This window comes from Silurus aristotelis (assembly GCF_946808225.1).
Source record: "Silurus aristotelis genome assembly, chromosome: 13".
Classification (NCBI taxonomy): domain Eukaryota; kingdom Metazoa; phylum Chordata; class Actinopteri; order Siluriformes; family Siluridae; genus Silurus; species Silurus aristotelis.
In genome coordinates, this window is record NC_139586.1 from 28,317,476 (window position 1) to 28,333,795 (window position 16,320).

The following is a 16,320-nucleotide window of genomic DNA, read 5'->3' on the forward strand; positions in this document are numbered from 1 at the left end:
AATCTTTGTCAAATTCAGGTTTGTCAAGTGCGGCTTATATATTCTGTAAATTACGGTAATACAGCACACAACCTCGACACTGACAACAAAGTGTGATAATACAACCCGAGGCATCATCACCAGTTGCTAATGGACCTCTAGAAGTCCATGAGAAACCCTAGATATCAGCTTTAGTAGCTTTTGGATTTATTTCTTTGCTCTATCGCAACTCTTGTGTATCAAGCATTGTCTTTATAAACACATAACGTGCTATGTTGTAGCTGCAGCCCTGCCCCGCCCCGCCCCGCCCCGCCCCGCCCTGCCCTGCCCCGCATCATTTTTCCATTTTACTTAAATACACTGTACAGGATTTGACCCGGGAAGCTCGACCAGGACTCACCATGATGTAGTGTCTCTGCATCTCAGTCTTCTCACTGGCCAGCTTCTCACACTCCAGCTTCAGACTGAAAATGGAAATAACACAACTTTAATTTCAGGTAACAGAGGGAAAAAAATGCAGCTGTGATTCAGATGAAGATGTCAGATGTATTTACAGACCAGTTTTAGCTGCATAAACAATATATATTTGTATATGTGTATATGTGTATATATATATATATATATATATAGTGTTTGTTTTTTTGCTGGCTTCCGATGCCAGTTTGTGCCTCATGAGGGGAAACTTTCTTGCTTAATTCACAGCATTTATTTATATATTTTTAATTGCGTCGACAGAAAAAAAAAGAAGAAGAGTCCTCATCACCACTACATGTAATAGGGGTCAGAGATGAATGAGGTTAAATGCTACTGGAGTGAGAATTAAACCGTGTTAGTGTTCAGTTCAAACAGCAAAAGAAGGGTCATGTCTGAATTGGGACACCAGACGTTTTCAGCCATGTGGTTCAAGTGGTTCTCATTCAAACTGTTACCACAAAGTTGGAGACACACACATGTACAGGACGTTTATGGATTTGGCAGCATAACATTTTCCCTTTACTTGAACTTGAGACGCAACCTGTTCCAGCATGAAATTTCCCCTATACACAAATCCAGCTCTCACGGTTGGAGTTGAAGATCTTGAATGGCCTGTCTTGAACCCTGTTAATCACCTTTGGGATGAATATGAACGTTGACTGCACCCCAGGCTCCTCACCTAACCTACACCAGAACCCAATGCCCTTGTGGCTGAGCACAAATCTTCACAAATGTAGTGGAACATCTTTCCAGAAGAGTAGACGTTATTATGAGAGCATGTGTCTCTCACCTGTGGTACTGGGCCTGAAGGAACTGGAACTCCTCTTTAATGCGGTCCAGTGTCTCCAGCACAGTGAACTTGAAGGACTGGCCAGGCTGCAGCGGAACCTTTGAGAAAAAGATAAACAGATTGGTCAGTTGACTACTTTGGATTTAATGGATGCAGGAATATTTAAGTATTATCTTCTAATCACCATCAAAAAACGAACTGCGTGCGTTAAAGCCTATTTTCCTGTTTTCACCTGCCATTCTCACAGGGTTTTATCTGGGACTAAATCTCATAAAGGTGTTCTAATGGGTACAACATGCGTTATGTACAGTCAGGAACGTTAATATTTGGAAAATGGTGCTATTCTGTTAGCGGTCTACCACAGGATATAGCCGTTAAAATGTAATCATCTAAAAAAGGAACATACTGCTAAGCTCAGAAAGTACAAAAGAGAGCAGAAATTAACTGTAGTAAGGAAGCATTTCTTTACAACATCCAGAACAACCTCCAGGAGGTAATGCTGTGTCAAAAGCAAACATCAGAGGTGGAAAGACTGATCAAATGTTCTACACATGTAAAAGTTACTGTTACTTTATTAACATTTTACTTAAGTACAAGTAAAGTTACCAATCTAATATTCTACTCAAGTGAAACTAAAAAGTAGCTAGTTTATAATTTATTCAAAGTCAAATTTACAGAGTGGGGGACTCAAGTGTGGACCCAAAAAGGGTAAGAAGATATAAATCTCGAACCAGTTGATTTTAGTTGAAGGAACACCTTTACAATTTAAAGTGCAATAACAAAATAAATAAATAAAAAACTCTACAGTCCATGACTTGAATCTAATCTGAGTTACTCACTCGCAAACAAAACATAAGTAAAGTAAAGTCCCACTTTAAGTAAAAGTAAAATTACAGATTTAAAAAAGTAGAAGTACACAAAAAACTACTCAATTACATTAACGTGAGTAAATGTTTCTCATAAACAAGGAGAAGTATCTTCTCTGAATCTTTTTGCTTACTTTTCTATCTATCTATCTATCTATCTATCTATCTATCTATCTATCTATCTATCTATCTATCTATCTATCTATCTATCCATCCATCCATCCATCCATCCATCCATCCATCCATCCATCCATCCATCCATCCATCCATCCATCCATCCATCCATCCATCTATCTATCTATCTATCTATCTATCTATCTATCTATCTATCTCTCTCTCTCTCTCTCTCTCTCTCTCTCTCTCTCTCTCTCTCTCTCTCTCTCTCACACTATTTTCTTTCTCTCTCTCTGTCAGTTTGGTTTTCTTGTTGTTCTGCGTTTAATACATTTCTTCCCACTGTACTGATATCACTAAGCTCAGTGACCTGGGTATCTTCACCTCCACTTGCAGATGGATTCTGGACTTTCTCACCAACAGACCTCAGACAAACAGGTATCCTCAACCCTCATTCTGAACACCGGCATCCCACAGGGCTGTGTTCTGAGCCCACTACTCTACTCCCTGTTCACCTTTGACTGTGTTCCTCTTCTTAACTCCATCAGCTTCATCAAGTATACAGATGACACCACCGTGGTTGACAAACCAGGAGATACAGGAACATACACACCAGGTTCAGGACCAGCTTTTTTCCATCCACTATCACACGACTGAACTCTACACTACACCGTTAGATCACTGTATAAACACTGTATAAAACTTCTGTACAATTCTACATACAATGTACATATTACATACTGTATTTTTTATACCCCTCTTTCTCTACACATACTGTGCCTCACATACATCTGCACTACTATTTTATTTATGCTGTGTACATACTGTACATCCTGCCTAATATTTTACATTTATATATATATATATATTTAGTGGACTTGTTTATTCTGCTCATTGCACATTTATTTCCTTCTACTTCTTTTACCTTTACAGCAGTGTCTGCACATTCTTCACTGCTATAGCTTTTATATTTGGACACTGTACATATGTCTATATATACATATTACATGCTGTACATATACTAACATATTTATCTGCACTTGTCAATTTGCACAATTGCTACTATTTGCACTTCTGGTAGATGCTAAACTGCATTTCATCGCTGTGTACCTGAACTGTTCAATGACAACAAAATGTAGCAAAACATCTTCCCAGAAGAGTGGAGGTTATTATAACAGCAATAGGAAACTAATACCAATCTTATGCTCACAAACGTTTGTCCATATAATAGGATTTAGGTCGTTAGTCTGATCTGTTTTTAAATGAAGGACACCTTCAACCTAAATGCAGCTTTAGCAAAAAAGCTAGAGATCTATCAATCTATCTAAATGTAATTAGTTACTTTCCACCTCTGGCAACCATCAAGAAAAGACCAAACTCACCGAGGTCAAATACAGAGGTCAAAAACAGATCCGATTTTGCCAAAAACATTTTTAAAAAATCCTAAAATTCCTGTAAAATCCTGAAAAAATCCCTATAAACAGAAGGGACGAAGATCACCTTGTACCACCTTACATTACTCTTGTGGCTGATGAACACCAATGTCCACAAGAGCACTCCAGAATCTAGTGGAACATCTTCCCAGAAGAGTGGAGGGAATTTTAAAAGCAAACTGGGACTTAACGTGGAAAGCAATGTTCAAAAAGCACCTATACCCATTGCCGGGTGTCCGCAAACTTTTGGCGATATTGTGTAGGCAATAAACTTACACAGTGTTTTATACAACCATAGAACCGCTTTATCTCTGTAAAGCTGCTTTGAGACAACGTCCATTGTAAAAAAAATTTAATTAAATTGAATGGACAATGACCCAAAGCACACTTCAAAGGCGTCCAGGACTCTAAAGCAGAGAAGTGGAATGGCCAAGTCAATCACTTGACCTGAACACAGCTGATCACGTTCTGCACCTACTGAATGTAAAAGCTCTCTAAGAGCAAAAAAAAAGCTGTAGCAAAGACCTGGAAGATCATGGAAAGGGAAGAATGCTGGAGTTGAGTGGTGTCTGTGGGATCTTTAGACTACAAAGCAATTGCTTTAAAACGATTCTTATGTTATTAGAATGTAAGTTTGTCCAATTACTTTTGATCCATTTAACAGGGAGGCCACAGTGATTTGGATCTCCTTAAAGCTTATTCCAACACTGTCCAAACATTTATGGACCTGATTGTAAGTTCTACAACATACACTGAATGTGCTTTGTAAACATCCTCATCCACGTTTAGTTTCCATTTGCTGAACACCACTTTTCTGGGAAGATGTTCCACTAGATTTTGTGAAGATTTGTAGTGATTCAGCCACAGGGGTGTTAGGAAAGTCAGGAACTGGTGTACAGTAGGTGAGAAAGTGAGAAGGCCTGAGGAGCAGTCAGCATTCACACTCATCCTGCTCAATAGGGTTGAGGTCAGAGTTCTATAGGAGGCCACTCAAGATCTTTCTGGAGCTTTATGGGCTTGGTGCACAAGGGTGAGGGTTAGCACCATCACTGAAAGAAGTCAGGTGTCTCAATACAACCTCAAGAGCAGCCCCCTGCTCCCATCCCCACGTGACAGGATCACACTTCTCTCCTGTTAATCTCTCACACACCGCCTGGACCAGACAGCGCTTTATTTATACACACTGTTCCTCATTAATTCCATCACTTACTCGAAATCCAACAGCTATTTAAAGACGAGCCGCACTTAAAATGGCTTCCTTTTTCCTGCTCTAATCTTCAGCTCCTTCTTTCTGAGACCAGGACCCATCCTCCACCTTTCTTTTCTTTTTTTTCCAGCCACCGTAGCGCGCCGCACGTGAGAATGTCGGCTGAAACTTTTTCGAAGGAGCTTAATTAGTCTAGACAAGTGAATTTCAATTAAATTTTAATTAGGCTAATGGTGGAGGTCAGTCACTCCACAGCCATGGTGGTAATTAAGCTGCAGGCTCAGCACTGGGCACTGAATGGGTTCAGTACAAACAGAATAGATGTGCGTGTGTGTGTGTGTGTGTGTGTGTGTGTGTGTGTGTGTGTGTGTGTGTGTAGCATATCCCCAATGCTTTTTCCACCCAAACAGAGGCACACAGTGTTTTGCACTCTAACTATGTTTAGTATCTTTTAGCAAACAGAATAGCAGCAGTTCCCATAGAAAAAAAAAAGATCTAAGTAAAAAGAGACATTCATTCACTGATGCTTGTGACTGACTGGATAGGTATCATTTCACAAAAGAAAAGTGCAATACTGAGCTCCCTGCATTCCTTTGGAAACGTTTCCTGGAAGTGTTCTTTTCAAACAGCTTCTGCGATTCACGCCGGAGCTCCGCAACGATGTCAAAACGATGACCTCTGAGCCGGATCTTCATCTTCGGAAGGGCGAAGTCTGTGCAGGAGCCAAATCTGGCGAGTAGGGTGAGTGCAGAAGTAGGACCATGTTGTTTCACGTGCGAGGAGGTGTTCGTTGACAGGGTGTGCGTACGTGTCAGAATAGCAGACGTGGTAACGCATGTTGTAAGAACAACACCGGCTGCACAGCTTCCGATGTACACAGGACCATGTCTTATGGCACACTGACTTATAAAGGGCGGTGCTTCCTGTGACTGTGCGTGCAGCCTTGTGCTGCCACCTGTTGGCATGTTACAAAACTAGACTTGATACTTTTTATACCACTTCATATACTAAAATAAATACACAGCCATCGAAAGTATTTACACACCGAAGCTCTGTACGATTCCTTTCCAGAAACGTACACTGTATAAATAAAAGTATTGGGACGCCTGATTTTCCAGTCACTTGTGATTCTTCTCCAAACGTTACCACAAAGTCTGAAGCACACATCTGTATAAAATGTCTGGATGCGGTAGCATGAAATTTTCCCTTCACTTGAACTAGAAAACCCAGCATGACAATGCTCCTGTGCACAAAGCCTGCTTATTGAAGATACATGGGTTGGAACATTTGGAAGATCTCCTGCTGTAGAGCGCTGACCTCAACCCTATTGATCGTGATGAATGTGAACGCTGATTCACCTACATCAGTACCTGACTTTACTATCACCCTTTAGCTGAATGAATCTCCACAAAATCTCCACTAAATCTAGTGGAACATCTTCCCAGAAGACTGGAGCTTATTATAAGAGCAAATTAGAACTAAATGAAGCAGCAATCTTAAGCTCAGGTGTCCAAAACGTCTACAGAACAGATTGTGAGTCCATGTTCTCCATGTCATTTCTCATATGATAAAGGAAGATATGGAAGATCTCCTGCTATAGAGCGCTGACCTCAACCCAAATGAACACCTTTAGGATGAATTGGAACCCTGACTGCACACCAGGCCTCCTCACCTCACCTACATTAGCAGTTAGAAGAGTGGAGGTTATAATAACAGTAAACAGGCACTAAATGTGGAATGAGATGTTCAAAAAGGATCAGTCTTCTCCAGTTGAGTGGATCCTACATGTGCTCTGTTATCCATATTTTCATGGAGTTATGAGATTCTGCACTTTGTTCAGCACCTAGGTTCTACCTAGTAGATGTTAGCTGCTATATAAATTGAGATTAATTGATTGGTTGATTGATTGATTAGTTGATGGGTTGATTTTGTTGTGGTATCAGAGATTGTTTTTAAAGTTCCAGGCAGAGCACCGGATGAGGAACAGGTTCTGACACCTTTTATCAGTAATGTAATTGAGGTTCTGGTGCTGCTCTGTTATAACATTATACACAAACATTATGTTGCTATAAAAATCCGATTTCCTTTTTTTTTTTTCCTTTTCAAAAAAGCTTTCAGAAGTATACGGCCCAAGATTTAATCACCAGTCGGACAACTTATTGCTTTCATTCTTTCTACGAGTGTAGCAAACATTCTGCACCCAGCGAAGACCAGGGATTTCGCCATCTTTAACCTCTTTATCTTCAAATATTTTCGAACCTCAAGCAAAAAGCCGAACCGCGTTTCGTTTCTGGTTGAGAAGATGCTCTATGACACGAGGGTCTGCTCAACAGTGAGTTCTTTCTAATACCATATTGTGTTGATATCGTAAAGCTGTTTAAAAGGTTAAGCAATTTTCTTAATACGAAAGACCGAATACTGGCACATGCCCAGACATAAGAACGCAAACAGGAACAGGGTTCGAATGTCTGCTTAGTAATTGAGTGTCAGACAGCAGGGGGATCTCGAAAACCCAAGCTGATCCGCCTAATCTAGGGGGTTTTGTGTGTGTGTGTGTGTGTGTGTGTGTGTGTGTGTGTGTGGGCGGTAAGACAAACACACGCACAGAAAGCCATGTGAGATAGCAGTCAGTCAGGCACAATTTAGATGAGCAGGAGCGAGTGAGAATTACAGAGGATTATCTACTAAGAGGGGGGAGGATGAGAAGCTGAGCGATAAAAGAAGATGGAGAGAGAAAGAGAGAGAGAGAACTAGAGAAAAGACAACAATCTTCGTTTACACAGCACCATTCTCACACACACAATTAGAAAAAAATAAACAACAAATAACGATAAAAAATAAATAAATAAAGACGTAGGAAGACAATCAATGAGTAAAAGAATACACCCCCCCCACCACCGCAACACAACACACACACACACACACACACACACACACACACACACACACACACACACACACACCACACACACACACACCGCACACTCGTATTTTTTATCACCTCCACCCTCTAAATTCTAATATTTTATTAATGGTATGTTAGTTTTGCTATTATTATTATTATGTTCAGAATCTAATGATGCAAAAAGGAAAAATGGCTTAAATGCGTCGTCTATATGAATCTATTTATTACTGAGAATGTAAAATCACTACAGGACTGTAGGAGAGAAGAGCTGGATGAAGTGACAACATGAGAAACTAACAGGTCTTACATCTAAAATTCCTAAAATCTGAACTGAGTTTGTAAACTGGTCTCCCGTATCACTTTCACACAATAATACTGACGTCTCTTGCGTTTGGAACAACGCCGCCGTGGTCATGAGTTCAATTCCGCAACACATTTGAACTGCTGAAGTCATTAGTATTTATACAAGAGCCTGTGATGACGTTCTCCTCTACACCTACAGCAGACCTTCTAAATCATGTACAGGCTGATTTTATTTTATAAATATTTTCAATATCATTTTTGGAGCATCTCAGATTTTATATATTCTCTATATGGACAAAAGTAATGGAACCCCTGACTTTTAAAACACCTGAAGTTTTATCTAGGAGAACTAGAAGACCCAAACCTGTTCCAGCATGACAATCTCCATTTAGATCTTTTTGTACTGTAAGGAAAACGTACAGTTAAAGACAATGAAAGGTGGGGAAATGGAAGCTTAGTGGTTTAGGTATTCGCCTTGGTATATGAAGATCATGAGTTTAAATCCCAATCACACCAAGCTGCCACTCATGGGCCCCTAAACAAGACCCTTATCCCCATTGCTACTCAGATGTATGAGATAAATGTTGTTCTGGATAAGAGCGTCTGCCAAATGCACTGAATGTAAAAGCAGTTGCTTGATTGGTTAAGGATGATTTCATTCGAATTTGTATTTTACCAATGCACATTGTCCCAAAGCAGCTTTACACAGATAGAAATGTTATAGAAGTTTAGTGCTTATAAGTTGATGAGTTTGCCAATGGTGAGAGTGGCAGGAAAAAAAATCCCTGAATTCCACTGAAATAAATCTGCTTTTTTAAACAAACAGGAAGTGCACCCAGACCTTAAGTACTAAAGAAATTAGGCCTGGTGGTTCACCTGTGGAATTCTGGACAGTGACTCTGATGGACTTTGGGTATCACTGTAAACTCTTTACTGATCAGTTCACAGAGACACTCATAGATAAAGCCCCAGAGATGCACCGACATGGTCCTCGTTGTGTGAGGTATGAACCCTTCCTGTGATGTTTCCTGACGTCTGATCACGCGGCAGTCGATGTGAGTGTTTGAGTGAACTGCGGTACCAGATTTCAGGCTGGATGGTGAAGAGAGACACAAGGTCCAGAAAAAAAGCTTTGGAACTGGGTACAAACATCTCCCACAATCTCCAAGTGCAAACCAGCGTCCCATGCTATGTATTAGCAGTTCTACCTTCTTAACTCTGCAGAATGAGTCATAGGGGTGTAAGAAAATATCGGTTCATGTGAGAATCGCGATATTTTGCTCGCCGATACTGTTTCGATTCGCAAAAAAATAAATAAATCATTCATACAAGATTCATGGCAGTTGTTTTGTTTTTGAGTTTACATCCCAGCCGCTAGATAGATAGCAGTCTTTTTATCTTTTAACTTAAACAGTGACAGGAAGTACTAGCGTAAGGGCACGCCACTAATGTTAGCATAAATTTTCTGCCTGTTTCCTGGGGGCGCTGCTGCAAAAACGGTTCTAAATATACTTCCGCTGGAAGTGATAGCAGCATCGACTGACTTTCGCCGACGGCAATATGTTTAGTTTATGTGCGGTTTGTTTTTCAGGCGGGAAATGCATTCTCTACATTTATACAAGAAATAATAGTCTTTCGTACTCTTTATTTTCTTGCCCCCTGCGGACTGTAGCGTTTAGAAGTAAAACACTAGTTAGCGCTCAGATCATGCTTCTACTACTAGCCTAATGCTAATGGTAATACTTAAAATATAATACAATCATCATCAATGCCACTTCATATTACGTGTCTTTAACGACTATGTGCAAATTCAAAGAAAAATAATATAAAAAAATGACCATTAGGTACAACGATACTAATTGTGTTCATAAATTACAAAACACTTTATGGCGCTGAGGTGTGATACTGATACGACTGGCACAGGTCTCATGGTATGGGTAGGTTTAAGGGGTTTTGGGTCAGCAGTGTCATTTTAGATGCAATTAATGCAAATGCAGATCCCACTGTGTTCTGGTTCCTTTTTTTTTTAGGTTTGCACATGGTGGTGTGTTCTTAATGACAGCTTTCCTAAAATCATATCCTATCAATAAAATAAGAAATATCCCAATATCTTCCCGTGGGCTCACCACCTGCAGGTGGGACCGTAAGGGACCGGTGCTGAGAGGATTGGGCAGCAGTCGAAGGCGGGGGCCTTGACAGCCTGATCCCTGGACACGGAAAAGTGTCTGGGGAATCTGCTTAGACTGCTGCCCCCGCGACCCGAATTATGGATAAGCGGGAGAAGATGAAATGAAATGAAATATCCCAATATATCGGCTTGCTTACAGTATCGCAATGTATCGTATCGCAACCCCGTATCGTGATACGTATCGTATCGGCAGATTCTCGACCATACACAGCCTTAGTGAGTCACCTGCAACGGCTCACTTCGTGGGGTCAACCCAAAGCTGCAAATCCAATTCTGGATTAGAGAATGCACACTGGCAGGGGCAAAAACAAGCTGGTGCCTTTCCAAAAATCATTCTCTGCTCACTTCAATCACTTCACTGGCTGATAAAAACATGAGATTAGAAGGAAACCCGTTTAGGCTCAGAAATCCTGCGGTGTTGTTTAGGTGCTTCGCTCAAAATCTGCAGTCAGAATGGAACAATGGAAGGGCGGGATGATGAAGAACACGTGCCAAATTGAGCAACCCCCAGCTAAGTGAGCATGTGTGAGGCTTGGGGTTGGATATTTGGCACCGATGCTTCCGTTGGCCACCTGATTAGCGTGAGAAAAAAAACAACTATCTCCCCCATTTACACACACACGAATGCGCATACATTAAATAAAACGCAGGAAGAGCTGATGATAGATGAGAATAGCTAGGAATCTCTTTTTCACGTTTTCAACAATATTGATGACAGTATCAGTCAGTAACCAACCTCTTCTTCATAACTGAGATAACTCACAGGCTTAAAGGCAGCAGGCAATGTGGGTCCTCCCACACTCCTCACATAAATTCCAAACCAATACAATACCAGTCTGGCCCATGAATGAACCAACGCTCAACCTGTTTCATTATTATGGTGGTGTACAGACACTGTAGATTATCTGAGAAGGTCCACACTTAACTAGGACGTGCCCTTTTCTGTCTGTATTTTGATCCTATTCTATTGAATCTGCCCCAGTTTCTAGCTGGGGCAACATTTCAGGAGGCACATAAGGGAGCGTTCTATCACTCCTCCAGACAGAGACGGTACTCAGCGCGTTTTTTTGTGTATGATATTAGAAACAGGAACCACACGTGAAGGTGTAAAAGATCCACTTAAATATCTCAATTAAATTGTGAAAATCAAAGCATGCTGATCTCTAAGCATCCACTAACAATCAGAAGTTCACTATGGGGTGGTATCAAAAAGTTTAAAGAGTAGTTTTGTAACATGCCAACAGATGGCAGCACAAGGCTGCACGCACAGTCACAGGGAGCACCGGCCTTCATATCTCAGTGTGCCAAAAGACATCATCCTGTGAACATGCTATTCTTAACCACGCGCGTTATCACGTCTGCGATTTCATCATGGACAGCGAGTTAAAACAAAAAGCAAACATGCTGGGCAAATCTGCCACAGAGACGCTTTTGAGACCTCCAGAACAGAACAACGTCGCTGGAAGATGACTAGAGATTAAGTCTTCAACAACTCAAAATGTCAAAACTGGTGCATGATGATCGTTCGAGAACAATCCACAACAATCCACGTGTGTGATTGAAATGATTGGAAAGTTTGACCACAGGCTGTTGACCCAGGAGCAGAAGGAACACCGCGTTGAAGTCTGCCTAGATCTTTGTCAGCGTGCCGTGGATGAGCCATCCTTTATGTCGAAGGAACATTACCAGTGACGAAACTCGGGTGTATGGGTACGACCCTGAGACGAAGCAACAGTCTTCACAGAGGAAGAGCCCATCATCTCCACGACCAAAAAAGGCTAGGCAGGTCCACAGATCCACCAAGTGCTTGTTCATCGTCTAAGTCGGGATTTGCCCCTTTGTGAATTATTGACGGAATTGTCCGTCAATAGCTAGTTCAACTGCCAGGTTTTAAGGCATCTGAGGGAGGACATTCGGTGAAAGCGACTGGATCTGTGGCGTGCTAGTCTCGAAACTTTTTGATACCACCTCATATTTTATGATGAATGAAGCTGATAAGCTAATTTAGAAAACCTAGCAATTGATTTGTAATGACTCTTCCTTTTAAGGACATAAGTGGACCTGAACCATGACAGGACATGAGGTCTGTCCACACCTCCACAGCGCAGGGAGTATAAATGTGCATAAATCCTCATTTAAGACAGCATACAATTTTCACCAATCCCACATCCACACGTTCCTTCCCTTCAAACACTACCACACTAAAGCAACCTGCAGGGGATTTACACACACCCATATAATCATCATGTGTTCATCAACACACCACTAGACTCCATTACTTAATGTATAAGATTACCTGCTCTCTCATGAAAGATGTGCACTGTTTATTCCAAACAAGTCTCCGGCTTTCATCTGAAGTGACGGCTCACATTACATATCGATTGCACTGTTCAACTCATGAAAGTGTGTGTCGCAGTGTGTTTAGTGTGCAGATGCAACCTAGCATCGTCCAATAATCTAAGATCTGAAGACATAATCGTCACGGTGCGGTCTGTTACCAAGCAGGTGTCCGGGTTTATGTTTTGAATCTACAGGAAAGGCTGGGGGATGCCATTTGGTATGATCTTTGATCAAACTGTATTTGTTTTTTTAAATGTTCTATACTAGAGGTCGACCGATTTATCGGTTTTGCAAATTAATCTGCACCGACAGTTGATTGCTGGAAAAAAATCCATACTGATAGTTTTTCCAGGTTGCGTCCGTTGCTGAAGTGGCTGAGAAGGTCCACTGTCATTACGAAAGCGGCCTCTAGAGGTAATTCACCAACGGCACGTGCTGTTTGTTAGCGCTTGAGACAGAGAGCACTAAATAATTAGATTTATTCATGAATATATTCATATTTTCTCATTAAGCACATTTTCGTGATTCAATACTGTTTTTGTTTTTTGTTTTTTTTATAAAGTTCAGTACTATTTTACATGGAGTGTTATGATTGGTTTTTGTTCTGTATCCATTTTAAAAACTATTGGTTGATTAATCGGTTATCGGCAAGTACAATCCAACCTCGCTATCGTTTTTAGCATTTCCACTTGCACAATGCAAAAAGAAAACAAGGGATTGGAAATAAATATCTGTGTAGCCTTAAAAAAAAAATACATCAGTGAGGAATTTTAAGATCCGACTCTGAAGCAATGGAATAAGGTCATGTGGTCTAGTGAGTCCAGATTTACCCTTCTCCAGAGTGATGGGAATAAAAGGAGGTGGATAAAAACAAGCCTGTGGGGGCATTGGTATGATATGAGACTGCTTCAGTAGGTCAGGTCTAGATCCAGCAACATACAATATTTGCACGAAACTATATACAAATATACTGAATGACCAGGTGTTTCCATTAATGGATTTGTACTTTCTTGGTGGACATATTTCATGTTGACAATTTCAGGATCGGGTTTAATTTGTGAAAGAGTGGTTCAGAAAGCATGAATAATTTCATATCATTCATTTATATATAGTTGTTTCTGTAAAGGTGAAGTTCCCTGTTTACTGTTTCATCTGGATCTCAGCAATGGTGTCAAAACACTGTCCTTTGAGCTATATCTTCATCTTCGGGAAGTGAGAGCCAAGATCTGGCAAGAGCCCAATCTGGTGAGTAGGGTGGGTGCGGAAGTGAAATCATGTGGATTGTTCTCCGACGATCGTCATGCACAAGTTGCCGAAAGGTTTTGACATTTTCAGGGGTTGAGCTTGTTGAAGGGCTTCCTGATCTGTGGCAGATTTGTCCACTTGCATGCAGAATTTGCTCTTTGTTCTAACTGCTGTTCGTGATGAAATCACAGATGTGGTAACACGTGGTCAGAACATCACCAGTTAACACCTTCAGTATCAACACTTTTTGATACATGATGATATATACCTTGTATATCATTACGTAGCCAGACCAGGAACAAATCTATTGGTGTTGATGATCTTTACACTCTTCCTGACACTGTTTGTCTTGTAAAAGCAGGTTCTAAGCCTCATACACACTACACTACAGCACACACACACACACACACACACACACACACACACACGTAGTAACAGAGCAAACAGAGGCTGGTACGGACAAGATTTAGTCTCCGTTTTGCAAGATCTGCCTTTCTAGGAACTGATAGCGATGACCGAGAAGCTCTAAAAGATTTACTGCCCATAATTGGTTTGGTCACGTGTTTCGAAAACTCGACAGCAACGGAAAACATGGTATCAACCCTATCAAAAATATCCCCCCAACAATGAGAAGCACAGATGCGTACGCTCGATCACGTTCTTCTTTCCATTTTCCCTGGCACAAAGTGAGATATAAAAAGAAACACCTGCTGTAACTGTGCTCTGGAGTTCATTCGTCGTGGAGGAAGCTCTCTGTGGCTGTAATTCCAATAACACCACGGATTTACGGGATGCGATGGTTAGGCAGTGATCCACTGGATGGATGGAGAGTTGCATGGAGAGATATTTTAATCAGGCTGGGCTGGTGTAATCGTTTCATGCCAGCTGACTGAGACTGAATTATGGATTCTCTGTGGTCTCAGGAGGGAATACATCAAACAGGCAAGTGACCCCGAATGCTTTCAACACCTACCTGATAACAAGCAAGCTCGCTGTGACTGGTCCTCCTGTCCATGAACTCGAGTGTGTAACACGCCAGAAGGTTATTATACAAAGTACAATGCACACACACACACACACACACACACACACACACACAGTGCTATTCCGCCCACACAACTGAAAATAAACTGGCTACTGAGAACATCTAGGTGCAGCTGACTGGTGTGTGTGTGTGTGTGTGTGTGTGTGTGTGTGTGTGTGTGTGTGTGTGTGTAAAGCCTCTAAAGAGAGACATCTTTCTCTCAGCAACTGTCATCTATGTCTTTCCTGCTCTTACAACAGGAAGGAGTTCACGTACATTTGTGCATCCAAAAGGAGAAATGGAAAAAGATGGATAGATCTGAAAAAAGAGAGAGAGAAAAAAAAGTAAAGGAGTGTCATGCACTTACCGGGTGTCTACCCTGTGGGTACATGGTCAGTGCAGAGACGCTCGTTAGGACTCTGATGGATTGTGGTGCTCCTTCAGCTCTTTACACTCCTCTGAAGGAGAAGGTTTATCAGAGACGTAACCCAGGATCCAGCGTTGTGAACCTGGCTTTAGTCTCCAAGTCTGGACAAACTCAAGTGCATCCAAGAAGGTTGTGATGAGGAAAAAAAAATCTTTTTACAAGAACTCCCCAGTGCTTACTTTTTTACTCCACCTTTTCTCCTTCTTTCCTCCACCTTCCTCCTCCTGCCTCCTCCTTCCTCCTCAAAGGAGTCAAAGTAACACTCTCAGCTGTCCTCCTCCTCTCTCTGTGCTCTCTGATGAGTCTGATGAAAGCTGCTCTGATGAAGCCGCAGTCACATCCGAGTGTCCCTTCTGTGTCCTTCCTCAAAGCACACCAACAAGGTCCAAACCCGAGCACACACCTCCATACGAATGGAATCAGACGACTTCCTCTTGCAACACTGAGACACAAACTAAAGGGGTTTCTTCTTCTCCTCCAGCCAGGAAGAGAGTGTAAAAGAAAAAAAGGAGAGTAAAAAAAATTAGGATGGGAAAGAGAAAGAGAGAGAGCTTTGTTTTTAATCTAAATCTAGAAGAGGGAGAGGAAGAGGGGAAAAAAAAAACACAGGAAAGCAGGAAAGAACAGCAGGTCACTGGAAGATCCAGCAGGCTTTTCAGCAGCAAGCCCTAGACTGTAATATATTGTGCCTGTTGGCTTCAACACAAACATGAACAGCCTGCTCAAGCTGCAGTTAAGGTGGTACAGTGGAGATCTCTGAGAAGAAAGAGAGAAAGAGAAAGAGAATCAGAGACTCAGAAAACACCCTTATGGATCAATATATGACCTTTTTTTCAAGTAATGAATGCAATATATATACTAAAGGATTTAATAATAATTTGCTCGTCAAAACATACAGAATTCACACGCCATGAAAAACAGAACCAGGAGAAGTTAATGTTCAAGAAATAGCAGGAGGATGGACGTATTTCCAAATTCTACATTCATACATTTAAGTCTGGATAAGTGGACAGAGGTTCATTAGC

At 41.3% G+C, this 16,320-nt stretch overlaps 1 protein-coding gene across 6 annotated transcripts in view; it reads right to left on the reverse strand.

The window, feature by feature from the left end:
• tle2b (TLE family member 2, transcriptional corepressor b) overlaps positions 1-15,978 on the reverse strand; it is an 80,657-nt gene extending 64,679 nt beyond the window's left edge. For 3 of the 6 annotated variants that reach the window (XM_083559164.1, XM_083559165.1, XM_083559163.1), the window contains exons 1-3: positions 15,236-15,978; positions 1,244-1,341; positions 380-443 (exon numbers count right to left, since the gene is read on the reverse strand). In XM_083559164.1, the coding sequence (XP_083415290.1) occupies positions 380-443; positions 1,244-1,341; positions 15,236-15,259 (186 nt within the window). In that variant the 5' untranslated portion in view covers positions 15,260-15,978. Of the gene's footprint in view, positions 1-379; positions 444-1,243; positions 1,342-14,817; positions 14,906-15,235 lie in introns of those variants that run through there. The other 3 variants (XM_083559162.1, XM_083559160.1, XM_083559161.1) reach the window with 3 other exon arrangements.
• Positions 15,979-16,320: the final 342 nt, after the last annotated feature.